The following is a 22,391-nucleotide window of genomic DNA, read 5'->3' as shown; positions in this document are numbered from 1 at the left end:
TTTTCTCTCTCTCTCGTTCGAAAAAATAAAATCTACAAGGAATTGATTTTGAACATTATTGTGCAAAAATCAACTTATTAAATTGAATTTTTCAAATGTTTAAGGATCGGTTATGAGCATTTAGTGAATAATGTATTTGTATAATATATGCTTAATACTAAATAAAATACTCGTATTTGTTTGCAAAGTAGGATGGGGGAGAAAAAAACTTATTACACACACACAATAGTTAAATTTCCTCTCGGAAAAGTGCAGTGTTCGCGTCGAACAATTACTGACTGCTTAAAAAAACTAGGAAGAAAGAGTAATTAAATTTATTTTTACATAAACATTTCAATTGAGATATTTCCGCATTTTCGAACGGGAAGAAAACAAAAAAAGCGTCACAATTAATGACATTATAATGTTGAATCTCTCGTTCCCATCTGATGGTATTTCGAGTCATCTTCATTAGCACAACGATTGCCGCTGTCCATCATTTCCTCAGCTGTTTACACTTATTTAGCTCATGATAAACACGGAAAACAAGAACTAAATGATCCCAGTTTTCGGAAAGTAAAACAGGAACTAATGATTTCCTGCGTATTATGTATCATTGAACATCGTTTTTCTTTTCGAGGTGTCATGCGACGCTGATTTTGTTATCACGATGTTCCAAATTGTGACAGTCTATCCGGAAGCAATAATGCACGTTAATGAAAAATCGGGACGTGTGTGTTTAGCAGGGGAGGAGGAAAAACACTCGCAAGAGAGAACTCACGCGAGAATTTGCGTAACAGAATGAAAAAGAAATCGTAATCGAGGTGATTTTACTTTCACTCGTCCGTTCTCGATCATCGTATTGTATCCATTAACTATCAGAAACGATGTTCTCCAAATCCGATGCCTGCCGGTGTTACCGTAATGTTCTCTCATCCGTTGCCAACACTTTTCATAGGAAAAGAGAAAAGAAGTAAACTGCTGACCCGAGTCGAGTTAAACACCTGATTACATCTCAATCTGACAAGCTATGCTACGACTAGATGGGATTTCCAATTGAAACCCGAATCGCATAAAGCCATTATAATATGAATAAGTCATCTCTTGTTAAAGGGAAATGGGACTGTGTTGAATGTAATAATTTCGTAGGTAAATTAAAAACAAAGAATTCCCTCCTTTAATGTTATCTACTATAGAGATGTGTATTTTTTTTTTAATTTCTCCCAGAGTGTGGGTTATAATTTTAATGAATTAGGTGCAAATAATAAAGCTTAAAAATGTTAATAAAAGTGCCAAAACTTGCCCTATAACAACTTAGGAGACTTATACGAAGTAATATTTTTCTTTTGCATGTGAGAGAGATAGTTTGAGTTTTGTGAACTTATGAAGCACACTAATTTTTTTTTCATTGTTTTGAATTCAAAATTTAAACAAGTTATCTCATTTCTCAAAATTTAGAAGTCTGATTTTTTTCATAATTTGAAAATGTAGTTTTTTCCACCTTCAAAATTTAGAAACATATAATTTGTTTTCAAACTTCAGATTATAAATACTTTTCTTTTAATTCAGATTTTTTCAGAATTTTCAGAAATTTAGATTTTTTTCAAAATTCACAGAATTTAGATTTTTTTCAAAATTCACAGAATTTAGATGTTTTTTTTTCGATTTAAATTTTTTTTTCCGAATGTAGGTATTTTTTTATCGATTTAAAAATAAAACTTTTTCAGAATTTAAACATATAATTTTTTGTTAGAATTTGAAAATATATTTCGTTTTTTCCAGAATTTTAAAACACAATTTACTTTCAAAAAAATTTAAAAATTTTCAGAATTTGTTTTTTCTTTGTTTTTTTAAGCAGATTTTTTAATTTTGCAGAATTAACGTGTTTTTTTTTCTTGAAAACTCGATAACATAATAATTTTCAAATTTATATTTTTCTTCAAAATTTAATTTTTTTTTCAATTTTATAGACATTTTTAAAACTCTTTTTTCCCCTCATCTTAAATATCCCGTTTCATGTAATAGCCAAAATACAAATACAAAGGCCATAACAGACAGAATGTCCAACGTGGTGGCTGAAATAAAGTTGGATCAGTAAGCATGAGAAATTTCGTAAGTATTTGTAACAGTTTTGAAAAACCATTGCCACAATTTAAAAAAATAATAATTTTAAACAGAGTTTAAACATTGTGAAACCACATTATGGAGTTTTTAAAGACATTTTTGCGGAAACATATTACCGACAAATACTGTATTTTGATGTTCATTAATCTATCTCCACAGAGTACAAAAATTTTTAAATTCAAAAAGCAATTGAATAAATAAGAAATAATACACCGAACTGGAAGCTATGGTGAAACATTCCATAAATACTGTACAGCGATACCTGGGCTTACGAATTTTTCAACAAACGAAGATTGTTGTTTTTGATTTTTCTGCCTCGGCTAACGAATGCGCATTCGGCTAACGAAGATTATCGTTGATATGGATACACATGCTAAAACCTAATACAGCCGCATCGTGTGATGAATTTCGGCGCCAATCATCATCGGTATTACTCTCACTTGAGTCCGATTAACTCATGTCCACCTCTGAATATTTTCCAGATTTACCTACACTTCTCTTTCAGAAAATTTTGAACCATTTCATGTAAAAATTCAGCTGAAATAGAAAATGCATTTTGAAAAAAAGGAGCCTATGTTTACAGAGCACGCTTTCTTTCAGCGAAAGTTTCTAAGCAACAAACTGATCAGTCTGGACATTGTAGGAGCTCATCTTTTCTATCTGCATGCATCAAACACAGAAATGAGCTGACCAAATCACAAATGGACGGGGCACCTACGAACTCGACTGGGTTGTGTCAACACCAGCTTTAGCACTTTAGCAGATTAAAGCTGGTGTTGGTTATGTGTGTGAGCATACATTTGTGTAAAATAAAAAGATCTTCAATATATCTCACATCATCCTGTAAAATCTCATTTATCCAATTTTAAAGCTCTTCATTTCAGCCTCAGTCAGTGGTTGTCGTTTTTACAGTGCTTCCTCAGTGTTTTAACTGAACTTATCTTTAAAATTTGGGCAGAGCCCGGAACGAATCAAACGGATTTCCATAATAACAACCTATGGGAAATCACGTTTCGGTTTACAAAGATTCCGGCTAACTAACGTGATTCCGGAACTAATCATCTTCGTTAGTCGAGGTATCACTATATATCGCATTAAAAAAAAATTATTTCTGTTTAATATTTATTTAAAATAAACAGTTTTAATCCTGTCTGACTCAGAAAAGTATTTAATACTAAAAAAACGTTATCTACAGAGATATCAAAGTATTCGAACGTTTCTGAATAGAAAAATTCCATAGAGAGAATTGAAATATTTTTCTCCTCATAACATTTCAACCAATAATAATAATAATAAATCTTTGTTATTTTTCTTATCACTTGTAGGTTATATCTGAATATTAAGGCGCATTTCTTATCTTATATTCCATATATTAAACTTAAAATATGCTGTTTACGTATTCCGATGAGCACGTAAAATATATTTACAAAGATGTTTTCTGCAAATATAGAAGAAAAACTCAATAAGGAAAGAGATTTCTTGTTTACAAAAAAACAAATTTCGAGAATTTATATGTTTTTCTCTAAACATGTGTTTTCACAGAATATTTCAGATAAAAATGTTAAATAGTTGTTTGTTTCTGTAAATATTCAGATAATCTCTTTGTGATGCTGATTTTGATGGAATAAAAGTGTTACATATTCCATAACACAGCTTTCAGAAACATGTATTAAATCATTATTTTGTCTCCAAACAAATTTAATTGATTCGAAGATTAACACGAAAATGTTCCAAAAACTAATTATTTGTTAATATTTATTCTATTGTAAAGAAACATGCACCAGATTATAATCTTTTCGATACTGATTAATTCGTATGAATATTGTTGTATTGAAATAATAATTTATTATTTACTTTTTTCTAAAATGAAAGAGACGGCCTGTTGCGAATAATAATAATGTAATTGAATGAGCATAACTTTCTATTATAATGCCACTATCTATGATTCTATTGTTAAAATTCTACTGCATTTTTGAAACGTAGTTATCGTGTTAATTGCATTGTAGTATGAATCATATTTTTCTCAATATTCAATAAAAAAAAATTTTAATAATGATTACAAATATTACACACTGTTCAAACCATCGTAATGGAATTATAATAATTTATAAGTTTTATTATTTATATTCGCAACTAGAAATTTAACAGAATGTGTCATTCGGGAAAAGTATTGGAACAACGTACTAGTAATTACGTCACGGTAAATGTGATATAAATCGGTTATTATGAATACTTACCAATCGTCTAATTTATTATTTTCACCCACGATTATGCTCAACAGCCAAGTATCGTTGGGAAATTCGATAAATACTTGAAATTTATCGCCTTTATCTGTGATTATGCATAATAGTGTAATAGGTGGATTTGATGAATATGAGAAAAATTCTAAATGAGTCTAGTATGTGTGATGAATATAGCCGGACCCCGATATAATGATAACAAATTTTATGATAGTTACCCTGTATAATGATGCAATACATGTATGAATGATCATGTATGGAATGCCATATATAATGTAATACGATTTATCATATTTACCAACAACGCGACGCTTGGGTATTCTGCAAAATCGACGGCGTAATTTTCAACAGAATAGAGTAATATTTAAATTATAAAAGTATTATATGAATTAAATTTCATCAAAATACTTGCATCAATTTTTATGGGTTAATGAATAAAGACCGATATAACACCAATAATAATAATATTATTATTTTTATTTTTGAGCCAATCACCCAAATTAATTTAAATTTTTATCTTCTTTTTCGTCACGGAAGCCGTATTAATGCAACGTAATGAATGTGATTGGAGAGCACTGATGTGTGTGCAGTTATGGGAAAAAAATTATTAATTAAAATTTCTTACAGTATTTAGTCGCTGGTTCCAAGTCTTGCAGTTTAACATTATGTATGTATTGAATGGATAAACCGTTGGCGAGCATGTGCCATGTACCAGACTGATTATTGATGAGACCTGTGTCTTGAGTCCCGTATTCTACGATGGATTTCTCCGTTGGTTCGAATGTACTCCACATGATCGTCATTTGCGTTATCTTCTCTGAAAAAGAGAATTATAAATACTTTTAAAAATCCATTCATCTATATGTATATTTAATTTCCTGTTTGTGCGCGTGTTTGCAGTACAAATACATGTATATTGGGTGATTGTTTAATTCCTCCTTGCCGCATTTTACTGGTGAACCGTCGATCCCAGAGGTACACTTGCAATTAGAACAATTATCCAAATAATGTGTAGCACTACATCATTCATGTTGTAAGGAGTTGTATAGTTATCGCAATAAAAAAACGTAACATTTTATATGAACATCCTGTCCTCGAAATCCCAGTTAGAAAGTTTTCGTCCTGTCTCTCCTGAGGGCGAAAAAAAAAACCGTTAACGTTTCTAAGTGCAATTTTTCTCCGATTTTTGAATTAAAATATCGTAGCAAATAATGCACTTCAAAAAGTGGAATTTTTATTGTTGACTTCAGACGAGACAGGACAACAATTTTTCAACTAGTTTTTGAGGACAGGGTGTCCGTATGAATAGTTTTATTTCCTTTTTAATTTCAATAACTATTCAACCATCCTGCTACATGAATGACGTATCTTAGTCGTACGCGTTATTTGGATAATTTTTTGCAACAGGAAATTTGTCTCTAGAATCAACGGTTCGCCAGTAAAATGCGGCAAAGGGAATTATCTAATCACCCTGTGTAATATTTTACGGATATCCAGTATAAATTTTGTAAAAACTAGCTAAAAAGAACCCGACACGAATGATTTGGAACTTTCTTATAGCTTGTCAATGCCCGAAATAGTGAAAAATACAATTGTCCAGTACACAAATTGATTTTCGGCTTCAACAATAACTTTTAGAAATTAGCTTTGATTGCCGGGTTCTAGCACAAAAGATTTTTCGTCAATTCATGGAAATGTTTGTTCTTTTATAACATTTTACAAATTTAGAGAAAACTTGAAAACTGATGATAACTTCAAAGGAAATAGGGCTCTACGAAAATCATGAATCTAGATTAATAATAAAAAATTATTACGCCATGTACAATAGTAAAATACTAGTAACTAAATACTAATAACACTGAAAATTTTGAGCCATTTTATTTTATTTGGCCTGGAACACCAGAATACACCAGAACCACTTTAATAATCCGCACTCTCCAAAAGACTGAAAAAAACTTGCTTTAAAAAGTTGAGATGTCTTAACAAATGTTCGAAATGGCAAAACAAAATATCTGGTGAGAATGGCATCTTGACTTTAACAATGAATTTTTGAATGGTCACTCCGGTTACCATGGTAACTTAACAATGCCCTTCCTCCAAAAATTTAGAATTCAGAAATACGCCCATCTCTTAAAAATCATTTATTTCTTTAGTGTTGTTTACGCTCCAAGTATACAGGGAATAAATAATCCGGCAGCACCGGGTATTTCTTTTTACATTTTATATTATCAATACTGCAAATTTTAATTGCAAAACACTTTTTTCTACAAATTTTTCTACGCAATTAATAAATCTGTTTTTATTATTCTTTTTTTTTTTTAACATAATGTAACTAAAGAAAAGAACATTACATCAAACACAAGATTTTTAGAAAAAAATCTAAAAAACATTATATCGTCGAAAATTAATACTTTATAGTAAACATTATTTCCTCTATGCATTCTTTTTTCGAAAAACTTGTATCAAATGTCCAATTTGTAAAACATTTGTTTTGTATCGTAACAGTTATTCCAATTGAATATTGATTTTTTTTCCTCCATGTTCACAGATTAAAAAACTTGAATAAGGAATATAAACCTATGAAAAAGGAATTACGCAAATAAATAATTATAATAACTGATAAGTAATTAAAAAGTACAATCATAAATACGGCCGTTGCAATCAATGAAAATAATTCTTAATTTTCTTATTTGAAAAATAAAAATTTATTAATTACAGTATTACTAGAAATTACGCAAGTGAAAAAGACACATAAGTGTTTTTGAAAGTATTAAATTTCATAATAAATTTTCGAGGAAACATTGTGTTCTATAAAATCTATTTTATTATCTTCTCTGTAATGATGCTATTTAATTCTGTTTGCACTATAAGGCAAATCTGATCAGTAATGCCCGTAATTGGTACACAATAAATGAAGGATGAGAATTGTATATTTTATATACTAAATATTAAATATATAGTAAATATTACTGAAAATTAAATAGTAAACATATTAATAATTTGTTCGTTGTATTTGTATTTGAAATATATAGTAAATATTGCTGAAAATTAAATAGTAAACATATTAATAAATAATAGACAGTAAATATATTAATAAGCAATAGATAGTAAATATATTAATAAGCAATAGACAGTAAATATATTACTAAACATTGAATAATAAACATTACTAAATACTAAATAGTGAATCTATATGTATAAAATTTATTTTCTGTGTGTGTATGTTCTCTATAGAAATCTACAATTTTAGACCGACCATTGCCAAATTTTTCATATATATATATACTAAACTCAGAACTAGGAAAATGCCAGAAATGGACAAAAAACTGTCGGACAACAATGGTTTATAAGCCTCAATAATGACTTTTAGATTGTTTACTTTGGTTACCTTGGTTCCCAAACAATGCATCTCAGACATGCTTATGCCTTCACGATGGTTTATATCCTCATCAATGCTGTCAGTGTAAGGAGAAAACCCGGGAAGGGCAGGGAATTTTTGCTGGTAGTAAATATTATTAAATATTACATGTTACTAAATATTAAATATTGTACTAAATTTTAAATGGAATATAATGAGAATTATATTTTTATAATTATGATATTTTTAAGAATTTCCAGTTTAGAAACTAATTTCGATGAAATTTCCTTACCTCCTAAAGAGATATGTATCTGCTCTGGTACAGGATCAGTATTAACGAAACTCAACATGGGAATAATCGAGATAATCCATCGTAATATCACGATGATCCGGTCGGACTTCATAGCTATGATATCAAGAGAACACACAAACATTCACGCTACACACACACACAGTACCCGTGTCTGCCGTTGTCCTTTCAACACGTGTGCGAGTGTGCGAAAGGACAGTGTTTATTTGGTGCGTCCGTCACCTAAGCACCTCGCTTGGGATGCGGTGCCCTGGTTTTTTCTATCCACCACTAAAAAAAAAAAACAAACTCGAAAGGTTATGTAACTAAAGAGGAAAAGAGAGGAAAAAGCTGCAGGTATATTTGCACCATCACGTGCCGAGGTTGGGAAAAGAAAAGAATTTATTTGTGAGACCGGTTTTTTCTCACTCTCTTCCACATCATTAATTTAATAATCTCGTCGGGGACGACTACTTGATATACAGTTGTGTGTGTACATACGTATACAAAGATAGAAGAAAAATTAATTTGTTGCCCCGTGTTGATGGATAAACATACCCTGACCGCGAGTTTTTCCTCTCGTTTGAGGCCGTCGTGCATGTCAAGGAAATATAGGCACGTCTCTGTCTCGTCCGCCGTCCATTTCAAAGATGAGAATGTATACACCGCGTATTCCAAGAATAAATGGGTGAAGGAACGAGTTTCACATCTTGCAGCGATTAATGGTTTTTAATTTCAACAAACAAGCATGTTACTATTGAATAGTTAGATAACAGCAGTGTTCCCAACCTGTCACGATTCTATTATCCCCGTAAATGCGAAGGATTCAAAATGCGTAAGAGGTTTGCGTACATCTAAAATTGAGTAAAAAACTTGCGCCCACTTCCCCAAAATGCAAAAGAAGCGTCCGTATTCATTGAAATGCGTAGAAGACGTGTATATTTTATGTCTCATGATATGCGCAGGAGACCCCTTCCGAAAAAACAACATGCACATCTCGTGCATATCTCCCAGAAATAAGTAGAAAGTTCACGTTACCCAAGAAATGTATAGGAAGCATGCGTTTCCACAGGAATGCTCGACGAGCGTGCGTATCACTAGGTCAGAGATCTTCAAACTTTTCTTAGTCGTTAGCACTGCCTCTACTTATCATCAAAAGAAGAGCACCCTTACAGAAAGTTTGACATAATAATGCATGACACAAGTATGATTTCAATCCCTGAATGCAATTTGTACAAGGCGTTCAATGGAATTGTTGATCAAGTGCTCGCGAGAACGAAATCTGACACGAGCATCGAGCAATTTGGGTGGTTCAGGGAGCACCGTGGTGCTCGCGAGCAACGGCGCTAGGTATACGAAATCAATTAAAATCTACAGTAGGCGTTCTTGCCTTTAGAAATGTGAGGAAGGAAGGTGTGCGTATCCCTAGAAATACGTCAAAATCTTGCAACCTCCCTTGTTATACTGCGTCAATACTGATCTTTTGCAGCGTAATATTATATTATCTTTTTTTTGTCATTGCAGATTGTTGTTTTCACTTACCCCCAACGGTAAGCGTACTACAAGTTGAGAGTCACTGAATTATCACATTTCTGACTTTTTTTACTTAAAAAAAACCAAGTAGCAGGCATTTAAATTGATTGACACATTAATGCTTTCTTTCTCTTAACTTTCTGTTACTTCCTCTATTTTTTTTATTTTACTATATAATTTTTCTATATTAATAATTCTGAGAGAAACAGGTAGTTGATAAGGTAATGAAAATAATGAATCGATAAAATAATCAATTCATAAACAACGAATCGATAAAATAATGAATTTATATATTAATGAGAAATAATGAATTTATATATTAATGAGAAATAATGAATTTATACAATAATGAGAAATAATGAATTTATACAATAATGAGAAGTAATGAATTTATAAAATAATGAGAAATAATGAATTTATAAAATAATGAGAAATAATGAATTTATAAAATAATGAGAAATAATGAATTTATAAAATAATGAGAAAAAAAAGTACCGAATTCATTAGCAATTGATGTAGATGGAGCGAATAACTTTCATTAACGTCACTTTTATGCAGTAACGTCTTAACAAATGGAGGAACAGAGCCTAGACCCAGGAGCCTAACAGTTCCCTCGTATCTTAAGAACTCGTAAAAAAAGTCATGTTAAATGAAACATGACTTTTTTTTTTTTAATTTTAATACTTTGAACTTTGGGCAAAATAAATTTATTTTACAAGAACTCCGCTCAGTGTCCAATCGCTAAAAGACATTTTTCAAAGAAGTTGTGAGAAGGCTCAGAAATTGTTTTTGGGGTTTCCCTGAGCTTTAGAAATTGTCAAGACGACTCGACCTTCGCATTCCCATACTCAGGTACCTTGCAACAAAAACAACTGACAGCAGCGTTGTAAATAAAGATAGAAATTACATGCTTTTTTGAAAGTAAATAGAATAATTTCCGTTCTAAATTTTGTTCCAACCCCTGAGTACGAAAATTTATTTATTTTTTATTTAGGGCTACCTTATTTTAAAGCATAAATTTTGTATAGAATGTCAAAAGATTCCTTCCATATCACTGATAATATAGAAAGATAAATGTAAATTGGGTCGGTGACAATTATATCAAAAGTTTCGGGGAAAAAAGAGCTTTATAAATGGCAACACCTACAAGAACATTCATGAAGAATATCCCGCCCGTTGAAGAGAAATGCTTTAATAAAAAACAAGTACATTAAAGGGTACTAGGTCAGGTTTTTTTTGTTCCAAAGTAGATGTTTATCAGGGTACGTCAAAAATCGAGCAAAAACGCTACATAATATCGAATACATAACAAAAAACATTTCAGTAAGAATGATGCCAATTATACGATGTCATTCGACTCAGCTCTATTCAATTAATGGGTAAACATGACAGGGGCCTCGAGAATGATGGTGGATGATGGCATTCATAGAATAATGCGACAAAGGGCAATTATCTTCAAATTGGGTCAGTGATAATGGCTCCGTGATCTCGATACTTTAACGAGGCTCACCATCAAATGAACATCCTCTTTGCCTCGAGGCTCGATCCGTTCTTCGATTTCATTTCTAAGGAAGCGCCTCTTAGGAATATTCATCGGCAAAAAAAAAACAAGTATAATTCACAGTTATTGTGCTGCTTTCTAATTCTGTATGAATTTCTGTGTTCGAATGTTCTATATTCTTTCATTTTAGAACTGCTATTCGATACTCGAAGAGCAGCCTTCATAATAGCTATGATCACGTTACTCTTAATTACTTCGTTTTAAATAACGGTGAAATAAATTATTATTTGAGTATTATGCAGAACTTTCACTCCATGTAGTTTCTAGAGATGCTAAATGTTATGATTAGGAGCGATTTTGATTGAAAAATCATCCCCGAACAGAATCCTTGAAGATAAAAAAATATACAGTGAAACCTCGATATAACGATACTCTATGGACTAACAAAAGATAACGCTATAAGGCATTGTTCTCAAACTTTTGACATCCGTAGTTCCCTTGCACAATTCATGTTTCAGCTGCGGCTCTCGAAGAGTTTAGTCTTTTTCACAAGAAAAGAACCCCTTTGAAGCGTAAATAGGAACACAAATAATTACCTGCCCGAGTAGTGCAGTGGTAAGATGCTCGTCTTACGCCATGAAGGTTACCGCCAGGGTTCAAACCGGAAGAAGAGCATAGAGAAAACAAGTTATTTACCTACTGTGTCTGGGGCGATCTCCGATAGATGGCGAATTCATTTCCCACACAGCTCCAATGGTACTAAATTGTCATACGATTATGTGACCGGGGTCGGTGTGCGTTTAAATTTTAATTTGAAAATATATATCTTAATTTTTTTTTCCAGAATTAGTTTTTTTCCACTACACAGAATTTTTCCGGACTCATGCGTCAAATACTTTGCAGTTTCCTCGCCCATTTTTCCTTTCCCTGACTTTCCAGGTCGCTAGGAATGGAAACTCTGTTATTACCAATTTTTATTTCTCTTTCTCACTAAGCTTATTTCCTTATCTCAGGGGTTCTCAAACGTTTGTCACCCGCGGTTCACTTGCCCAATTCATGGCCCATTTGCGACTTCCCAGTAGATAGTTTAGTAGATATTTTTACTTATAAAAGAACTCATTCAAGAATACTCATTCCAATGCGTAAATAGGCACAAATCAAAATTTCCAGTTTGCCGCGACGCCTCTAAGAGGCGTGACGCACATTTTGGTAAACACTGCCTTATCTCATACGTCAGTGTTTTTCAACCTATGGTTCTCGGACCAAAGGTGGTCCGTATGTATGGGAATAGATGGTCCTCAAGCATGGACCAAAAATTTTGAAAAAAAAAAAAAACTCCTAACAAGGAGTATCCTTTAGTGGATAGTTATATATATTGAGTACCGTCGATTTAATTTAAAAGTGCCCGTTAGTGGAGCAGTGTCCGTCATGGGAGGCTCCACTGTAGAATGATCGTGTTTCTTATGTTACTCACGAGAGAGCGGTAAGGATATCTTCCTTGACTAGGTGACACCTTCTGGAATCAACGGATAGAGTGGAAATTTCCAATTTTTCCCCCACTTAACCAACTCCAATTTTAATCAAAAGATAACACAGTTCCCGTAATTTGCTTACAAAATTTTCATAATTTAAATGTAGATAACTCCCTTGAATGTTGATCAAGAAACATAACAGTTCAGTATTCTTATACCACTCCCTTATAATTGGGCTATTTTCCCCCTTTCGTAAAGCGGCTCATTCCGGAGAAAAAAGATTTTTTATACTTCTGTGTAAATTTAGTAATTGTGGAAATGTTCTTTTTTGAAAATAAGCTTCTCAATCTATGGTTCATCTGTGACACCCCAAAATAGTTTGGTAGATATTTTTTACAAAAGAACCACTTCAAAGCATAAATAGGCTGATATAGCATAAACCCGGCTGCCGCGACGCACACCTTGAGAAACACCTGAGCAAACGCCGAGTTTTATTGAAAAACATGATTAGGTAAGTACCTTTTGAGCATAAATATATATAATCCAACGTATATGACTCAAAATGAGAAATTAAAGCAACAAACAGCCGTTTCAAGGCTAATGCAGCCTCCTCTTCAATTAGCTATCATTATCTTCCAAACAGCTGTTTGATGTTTCAATTTTGTATTTTGAGGCATATATGTTGAATTTCATATCACTACCAAAAAGCGGATTTATGGCTTACCAGCCTATGGGCTACACAAATTCTACCGCCCTTTTCCTATTCCACTCTAATTTTCTTGACTACTCATTCCTCCAATCAGTGCCGTCTTGATGCATGAGCCCACCCGAGCGCTTCACAAAATTGAGGACTCACCGAAATTTTCAAGAATTTGCCAGGTAAGGGCCTCAGGAAAAATCGCTTAGCCCGGAAGCCCATGATGCTCTTAAGATGACCCTGCCTCCAATTTATCGCCCTGAGCAATACAACGCTCAGCCTCTGGGTCTAAGTCACTCACACTTATGCTTGCATACTTTCTTGGTCACTTTTTTAATCAATCATATTTTGGTCGTTCACTGACTTGGTCCCTCGCACTCTTTGGTGGTCTTCTGAAGGTCACTCTTTTGGTTACTCCTGTGCTTACACACTCTCTGTGTCGCTGTTTTTGTCTCTCCCATGCTTTCAAGTTCTACACTATCTAGGTCACTATTTTGGTCGTTCACTAATAATGCCCTTGCTTCCCATCCCAAAGTCACTCACATGCTTGAACATTATTTAGGTCACAGTTTGACTTTCTTCTTTTGACCGCTCACTGACCTGTCTTGATCTCTTGGTCACTTACATGCTTACAAATCATCTAGGTAACGCGTTTGGTCACTCACTAAACTTTTTCCTCGCTCTTTCGCAGAGGCGAATTTATGGTTTTACCGCCTGTAAGCCAAACAAATTTTTCCACACTTCTCCCATTATATTAATTTTCTTAACCACTCATTACTCTGCCGCCCCACCCAAATTGCCCCCCGTGGGCAATAGTCCGCTAAGGCTCCCCCCGTAAATACGCATCTGATCACTACTAAGATTATTTCTCGTGTGTAGTTCATAATTAAAATACGCCTTACTTGTGTCCGAAATTACTACTCAGAGCTGTAAATAGAATTAATTTGGAGTATAAATAAATGAAAAGAGAGTTTTTGATCGATTTTTGCGTTCTCAATGAAAGGCCGCCTAGAACTACGCTGTGAGGTCATTTTCTGCGGATACTAAAAGAGGAAAGGAGGCTAAAATGGCCCCCTTTCAGGGAAAGTATAAAAATAAACCGCCAATCCACTTTCACGGTGCTTTTTATTTTTTTATTTCATTAGGAATTCAAGAGGCCTCATATAGTTAGTTTCGTGTGCGGGTCGGGTCTGTTAACCTCGTGGAGACCTACTTCTGGAAAATTCCCTTGGCTATACGGTAATCTTTTCCATTCCTTTGCCGCGCCATGAGAGAACAAGAAGAAAAGAGCATTGATTTGGGTTTTAAATTAATGATAATGTACTTCCAAAACGACGTTCATACGACTATAAATAGAAAGAGAAAATGAAATCGGAAGAAAACGTTTGGATGGTTTGTCGGAATTGAATTATCAAATTACAGTCGACGCCGGTTATTGTAATCACGAAGAATTTTATCATTTGGTTTGGGTATTGTTATCACTTTTGCAAAGAACGGAATGAAGACCAATATTGTAGAATGTGGAAAATTTGTTTATATTTATCGGGACTTCGGATAATGTTATCAATTTTTTTTTCTCGTCGAAAGGTTTTTTTGTTCTTCTTCTTCTGAAGCTGAAGTTTAACAAAACTTATTTCCCCCCCCCCCCCCCCGTAATTCTGTGCTCAGATGGCGAAATGTAATAAGCCCCTTTTCCGAAGAAAATTGAGTTGTTTGCATTCCGGAGTCTCTTTCTTTAAAATTTTGGAAGGTGTCAAAATTTCATCTTCCTCTTTCAGTTTAAGAGGAAACAACGGGGGCAAATTGTAACGAGTCAAAAAGCCACAGTATCCTAAAGCAAAGTATCAAAAAGCAAAATGTTATTTACAAATTTTCCATCATGAAATTTAAAAAAAAAAGTCACATAATATTTCGCCATCTGAGAACGGATTCCATCGTTACCAGGATGCAAGACTATGAAGGAGTTTAAAAGATGTTCTCTGCCCCCCTCCCTTGTTGACAAACATTTCCGTACAATAGGTCCCGTTTTGGAATACAAATAATAATAATAAAACGATTGAAAATTTTGCAACTAATTGTGCGAGAAAGAGAAATTTCCGTTCTCCGCGGGGATGCATTATGGTTACCGTACTTGCAAATGGTATTTTCTTTGTATGTAGTTATCATTCGGTTATTGTTATCAGCAGGACCCGGATGTTGATGACATTTGCATTTTTTTTCCATCTCTTTGCATTTCTCTACTTATTTAGGGTATTTTTTTAAACATTTTCGCGATATATATTTTTTTTAATATTTAAATTTTAGGGCAATGAAAAGATTGAAAAAATTATATTAATAATGGGAGAACTTAAGAAAAAATATGCCTGAATTTCTTGAAAAATAAAATAAAAGATGTTTTTTGGCTTCCTAACCATAGGCTTACACAGGATTCTCTCGGGGATGGGAGGTAATTTTCCATTTCCTACTTCGAAAAACAACATTCTCTCCCCCCCCCTTCACCCAATACGCTAGTTATGGCCCCCCAGCCGCTGTGGTGGTCGAGTGGTCACATTGACGGACTCGAATCGCGAGGATCCGCGTCCAAACACCCCCGTCGCCACAGTGGTGATCGGCTGAAGTTGGTTTCCTGCGGTCCCTAACTTACAAGCGCAAATACGAGCCGATCTCTCCGTTAAAAAGTCTCGCCGCAGAGAGCAACAGGGCTACCTACAACGTTACGATTATTCATTCATTACACTTCACTCACTATGAGTTGAGAAAAACTCATAGTTTGAAAATTTGATTGTAGATGGCGGCACTACACATAACAAGCAATTACACAGGCACTCACTTCACGGAAGATTCACTATACATACACACGCATTTCAACATGTACCATTTCGTTAGATGTTCTGCAGAGGAATATGGACGAGGTGCATGTCTGGTTCAGTAGTAGTCATGGCCCCATATCTAGCAACTGGGCCCTCCGATCAGATTATTCACTGGCTTCTCATTACTGAATTTCTTATGAAAAAAAAACACAAAAAGATAAGAATCATCAACCCCCGCCCCCAAGATGAAGAGTGTCATCACCTCCCTTGTGGAGACCATAACCGATTCATGAATTATAACACAGGTATTACAAAAATTGTTTTAATTTAAATGAAACCTAAACAAAAAAATAAATAAAAATTACATGATTTTGATTTTGATGCTGTCAAAGCTTTTGTTTCGACATTCAAACATAACCGCTTTTCGAGAGAGAATTTTGTTCTACTATTTTGATGGCTTTTTTTTCCAATTTTTTAGGGAATTTTTTAGTAATTTTTCAAGATTTATCAGGACAAAAACATCCGGGCCTTTGATATCAGAAACATCAAGTTTTGATGTGATCTCACTAGGCGGCGTGGACTGTACTTTTGTGAGTCGTTACCATATTCTCCTCTTGATTTTGGCTACTTTTTTCCCATAAAAAAAAGTCTTCAGTTTTTTTCAACGAATTTCAATTTTTGATCTTAACTGAAATCGTGGATGAGAAGATATTTTCACAAATTATAAATTATATCACGATAATTATCACTTTAAACATAATTATTCTTCTTATATATTTGTTATGTTTGTAACTTCTCTCATATTATTATTTAATACAGTACTAGGACCCATATTAGGTTGATTATTGAAGTCCTCATACTCCAAGGCCGTAGCGAGTGGAGCGACTTGGGGTCTGATCCCCCGTAATGTGAGAAAATGACCGAAAAGGTAACCAAGGGAAAAGATAATCAAATATATTGTTCTATCACTTTTTGGTCCCTCCGAACGAAATTTTTGGCTACGGGTCTGTCAAACTCTATAGGCCTCCAAGCACTGTTAAGATGTGCCCATGTGCAAAGGCAATACTGTATACCAGAGCTTCTGTCCTTGAAATAAAAGGCTGAATCATACGTCACGTTTCGGCAAAAGTGTGACGTTGTTACCATTTGATCATTTTTGTCGCACCACGGTCATTTTCTGCACATGAGGGCTAATTAGACCGGGACTACCATTTATTGCCGATTCCGAACGGCAGGCTTGTTTTTATACTCATCAAGAGGGTGGTGGGCTAACCCCTACTCCCTGCGGTAGTAATTTTTTCTGCGTTCATGTCGCCGTTTCTGTGGTACTCCTGCGTCAGGAAAGTTTTCTGACAAGGACGAACCTGGTATAGAAATCGCGCCACCTCTGAACATCTTTTGGCACTTTAGGCGAGTGTCTTATCGACCTCGGCTACCGGGCCCGATGTTATTATCACTGTAACCAATCGTAAGACGCCTGGAAAGGCGGGCGGATTCATCATTCCTCATCTCGGAGCGGAAAAACCAGTTTTTGTTCAGAGTGATTGGGTCCAATCGTTAAAAAAGTAGGATAGAGAACAGCTATTGGATATATCGATATACTGGCGTCACTCTTCATTCAAAGATGACGGACAAGTCAGCCTAGGATTTTAAAGATCCCCATATCAAATCGTTGTTCCTTCAGCTCCTTGAAATACCAGGCTAACTCATCCACCATCTTTGAGTAGAAACGTGACGTCGATATTAACGCCATCCCCAATCCAGCACCTTTTTTTATTAAAACAATTTCCGGGACATCACTTGAACCGGCAAACCTATTCTTTGCTCAAAGATGGATGACGAGTCCACTCCCTGCCCTTATAGGCGCCTTATCTCTTTGAGACCCTGCATGCACAGATGTGTGGGTTGTTTATTCTCACTGTAGAAAATCTAGAGCCAAGCTGTGCTTAGGGCCGTCTTAAGAGCATCATGGGCCCCCGAGCCAAGTGGTTTTTCTGAGGCCCTAGCTGCTAACTTCTCGAAACATTCAACTACTTCTCGTTTTTCTGAGGCCCCCTCTTCTCTTGAGGCCCGGGTAGGCCCACGCGTTAAGACGGCACTGGCTGTGCTTAAAAGATTGTGTAAGTTTTGAGTTAGAAATATGGTAGTATGAACTTTGGAGGCTTTTTCATCAGAGGGCAGCACTTAAAAGTTGAACTTTCATGGGGTTTTTTGACCCATTAACGCCGGCTGGTAAAAACATTCGCCATTCTTAGTTTTAAGTTTTTTCTTTGCCAATAAATAGTGAAAGTGGTTCCACTCAATATTTTTTGTTTTTTTAAAAAAAATCAAACTCTTCGTTAATGGGTTAAGACGGTTTCCAGAAGAAAGTGACGGCGGGAGACGTGTGATTTATTACAATAAAATTTAGCAACAAAATTGTGGGGAAAAAATTTATGCGAAGATGGATACACTCTACATTATCTTGGCTGAAAAAAAATGAATTTCCTAGCTCTGAAAGGATTACGTGTACTACATATACGTCGTAGTCAATTTAAAAAATCAAGTGAAAGCATTAATTTACTATTTCAAAAGGGCGTCGTTCAAAAGCACCGATTGAACCAAATGAAGCCCAAATTCACCATTACGGTTTCCTCTTTGTCTACGGTACGTACGTTTATCTACAGATCACACTCACGTTAAAACATCATGAGGATTTCCTTAAAAAAAAAAAACCAGGTCGATTCATAGCACAGGAAATCCCAAAATCTCATATTTACACATCACCCGACTTCTATTTTTATTGTATTCAAAAGAAGCGAAAGTGTTAAATGTGGCATGACGGGGGGTGATGCGGTGTGATTACGCAATATAAATATTTACAATAGTAAAAGAATAGCAAATACTCAGCCAGAGGGAAAAAAAAGTGGTGAAGTCCCTATTTATGAGTCTACACTTTCCTCTCTATCCTCGTCCCAAGCAGCGAATCTATTTTTCACCTCAAAGGGAATGAAAAAAAAGAAATACAATTGCGATGAGAGAGAGAGATATTGTACAATTTCTATTCATTCTTCGCGTGAATTGAATGTATAGGGCATATACTGGGTTAAACAGCCAGTTACTACGCAAAGGAAACAAGCCGAATCGCCGTTTTTTTTTTTTGAAGAATTGCATATACATTAAAATACATCAGGTGCGATCAGCAATCTGGCCTTGTTGCGGAAACCTATTGTTATCACAACGTAAACCATACATGCTTAAAACTCAGCGCCCGCGGATTCATCTGATGTGTGTGTGGCTCGCGACCTCGGTTTACGGAAATTTCACCTGCCCTGACAGTGAGTGGCCAAGTGAGAGTATGAGTGAACGAGTGAGTGAGCGACCATATGGTTACTCAGTCACTAATGCGGTCACTCTCACTTGGTCACTCATACGGTAAGCGATGAAATTTACAGGCGAGGAAACGTGCCAGGGGCCAAATTTTCGGATTCCCGTGATCTCAAACCTAATTTTGTAAATATGGCGCATTTTCAGATCACTTAAAGGACCAGCAGTATATTCCCATATATGCAAGAGTAGACGACTTCACCTAATAATACTCAACAAAGTTGAATATAATAAATAATACTCAAAAAAGTGATTTAGTATTTCCTGGTATTTGGCTTATTCATTGGTGATTTTTTGATTATTCTCATATTACTTGAGTCACCCAATGCCCATTTCTATATCCCATTGAGAAACCCGCAACACAGTTACAGAGCAGTTTAGTGTGGATGTGGTGCAGTTCCACATCACTCTAGTATCCCCGTGTGAGAAGGGATATAAGTCACATGCGGAATAGTTCCAGATCACCGAAACAGCTCGCGACACATTTATTCATTGTAAGAAAGATCACACTTAAGTGACCTGCGGCACAATTTCAGATTAGAGTGGCCCTAGATGCAGTTAAACTTTACTTATGTTATCCACAGCACATTTTCAGATCACTCAAGTGGCCAGCGATACGTTTTCCACTTAATGAAGTGGCCTGCACTCTCGTAAAGGTTGAGCACCCTTGACGTAGATGGAAGGTATACCATGATTTCTTACAATCTACGATCAATGTTCCATGTGACCTATGTGTGAGCCTGCACACTATTGAACCACACGTGCATGTAGTCCACATTCCTCTGCAGAACTTCTAACGAACCGGTACATGTTGGAATGTATGTGTAGTGAACCTCCGTTAAGGTTTGTTTCTGTGTAATGCTGCCATCTGCCATCAATTTTTTTTTAACTTGAATGAAGTGTAATGAATGAATTATTGGCCGTTATAGGCCTGCTGCTCTCTGTGGCAAGACTTTAACAGGGAGACTGGCTTGCATTTGTCTCTCAAAGTTGGGAATCACTGAAAACCAATTTCGGCCGACCACCACTGTGGCAACGGTGGGGTTTGAACACAGTTCCACGCGATATGAGTCCTTCACCATGAACACTCGACTACCACACAATGTGACTCGTAAATTTTTCCTCCAAGAATTTCTAACGAATTGGTACATGCTAGAATGTGCTGTGTATATGTTCTGTACCAAACGTAATGCTTGTTCCAGTGGAATGCTTTTTATGGGTTTAACAAATGCTGCCATCTGTCTTTCGAATTTGAAAGTAAATACTCAGCGAGTTATTTTGCCTGTAGTAATATGCATCAATTTTATTTGTTACAGACCTGATTGCACACTACTGCTGTTGCTGAACCATTCATGCACCTCATGAAATTCCTCTTTTGAATTTCTAACCTATTGGTGCATGCTGGATATGAGTGGATGCAGGTTCTTTGAACAGCGGGGAGGGGGTGGTTGGAATCCAGTGTGTAAAGTGAACAGGGGTGGGGAGTGATTGTCTAGCTCCACTTATGCCAATAATCAGTGCGGTCTGAGCTGGGGGAGGAATGCTGCTGGTGCTCGAGCACCCACAGTGATTTGTGGCATGGGCCAAAGCACACCAGAATCGATTCAGAAATCAAAATTTCTAAAACTAAAGATGAGCACCTACAAGTTCACAACACTTCCGATACCTCTGCCAATAATGTATTTTTCTAATGAATAGAGGATGCATCTGCCTATGATGCCAGCATAGTCAGGAACCCTTCCCCACTCAGGAAAAAATTGATATTATTGGCGTGGCTGGGAGAGCAGGTACAAGTATTCACTTCTCCTCTCCCCCCCCCCCCGATTCAAAGAGCCTGTATCCGCTTAGAGATGACGGAAAGGGTTGTGCATACATATGAAGGGTTGTTTTAAGCGTAGTTAGCAGTGTGACAGGCAACTGAATATTCGTGTTGTGTAAGTAGTGTTCAAGTTCCGTCTGCTTTCTGTAGAGAGACTTTTTTAATAGGAAACCGGCTCTTATTTGCTCCTCAAAGTTGGAAAACTGCATTAAAACAACTTCAGCTGACCACCACAGCGCCACCAGAGGGGTTCAAACGTTGATCCTCCTGATATGAGTACATCACAGTGTCAATACGACCATTAGGTAAGTTGTAAGATGACTGAACTTTGAAAACTATGGGGCGTAGACGGAAGCCATCACAAAATCACATAATGAAGGTTTACCTGCTGTTTGTTGAAAAACTTGTTTCAAACGGGTTGTGGGAGGACTGCTGGAAACTTCTTCAACACTGCCCTTTGGGACTTGCGATAGCACACCCTCCTACTTTGGGTCACCTTGAAAAGAAGGAGATAAAGACTGGTGGACCAATTTGATGCACAGATATTACTCAAGGAAGTACTGTGCTCAAGGTCTGTCTTATAGAATCATGGGCTCAGGGAAACTCATGTTTTAGAGTCCCTACTGAGCTAGAAGCACTTGTCTACCAATTTACATACTTAACTGTTGAAAATAATAGTACCAAATCTCATTACTATAAATGAAGCTTATGGTCTATGCATTAAGACAGCTCTGACTGTACGAGATATGCAGTCATACACATAAGTTACCTTCAACTCATAAGCTTTCATGTTTGGAAGCAACATTTAATGTGATTTTTTCTGCTCAGGTGTCTGATACTAGGTCCTTTACTTGAGAGTATTCAATTTCGTGTTCTTTTTAAGATTCAATTATAGCTTGGGAGCACACTGAAGAATTAGCGATGTTTAAGTGTAAATTATCAAGATTTCTCTGAAAAGTAGTAAAAATTAAATTTCTTGCATTTATTCATTAAAGTTAGCAAATTTCACATTTATTTCGTGAATTTCACATTTACTGCAGTTATTTCGTAAATACGAAATTTACGTATCCCTAGCTATCATATATTTCTGGGTCACTTGACAATTTCATCACATTTACATCTGTCTTAAAATAATTTCTGCAACATTTTAGAAAACAATACTTTCTATTCTGTTTTGCAACTGAGTACTTGGTTGAAGTTTGG

At 35.4% G+C, this 22,391-nt stretch overlaps 1 protein-coding gene across 1 annotated transcript in view; it reads right to left on the bottom strand.

Moving 5' to 3' along the window:
• The window catches only part of LOC149082617 (acid phosphatase type 7-like), a 41,498-nt gene extending 33,254 nt beyond the window's left edge, over window positions 1–8,244 (bottom strand). Inside the window, exons 1-2 of the mRNA XM_089235882.1 lie at window positions 7,994–8,244; window positions 4,969–5,160 (exon numbers count right to left, since the gene is read on the bottom strand). Coding sequence (XP_089092008.1) covers window positions 4,969–5,160; window positions 7,994–8,135 — 334 coding nt within the window. The 5' untranslated portion in view covers window positions 8,136–8,244. The remainder of the gene's footprint in view (window positions 1–4,968; window positions 5,161–7,993) is intronic.
• Between the last annotated feature and the right edge of the window lie 14,147 nt (window positions 8,245–22,391).

The sequence above is a fragment of the Pholcus phalangioides genome, unplaced genomic scaffold (assembly GCF_987345545.1).
Source record: "Pholcus phalangioides strain wild (caught in Gottingen) unplaced genomic scaffold, Ppha-v1.0 ptg000009l_1, whole genome shotgun sequence".
In the NCBI taxonomy this organism is placed as follows: Eukaryota; Metazoa; Arthropoda; class Arachnida; order Araneae; family Pholcidae; genus Pholcus; species Pholcus phalangioides.
The sequence above is the reverse complement of the archived record's forward strand: the minus strand, read 5'-3'. Positions and strand labels throughout refer to the sequence as shown.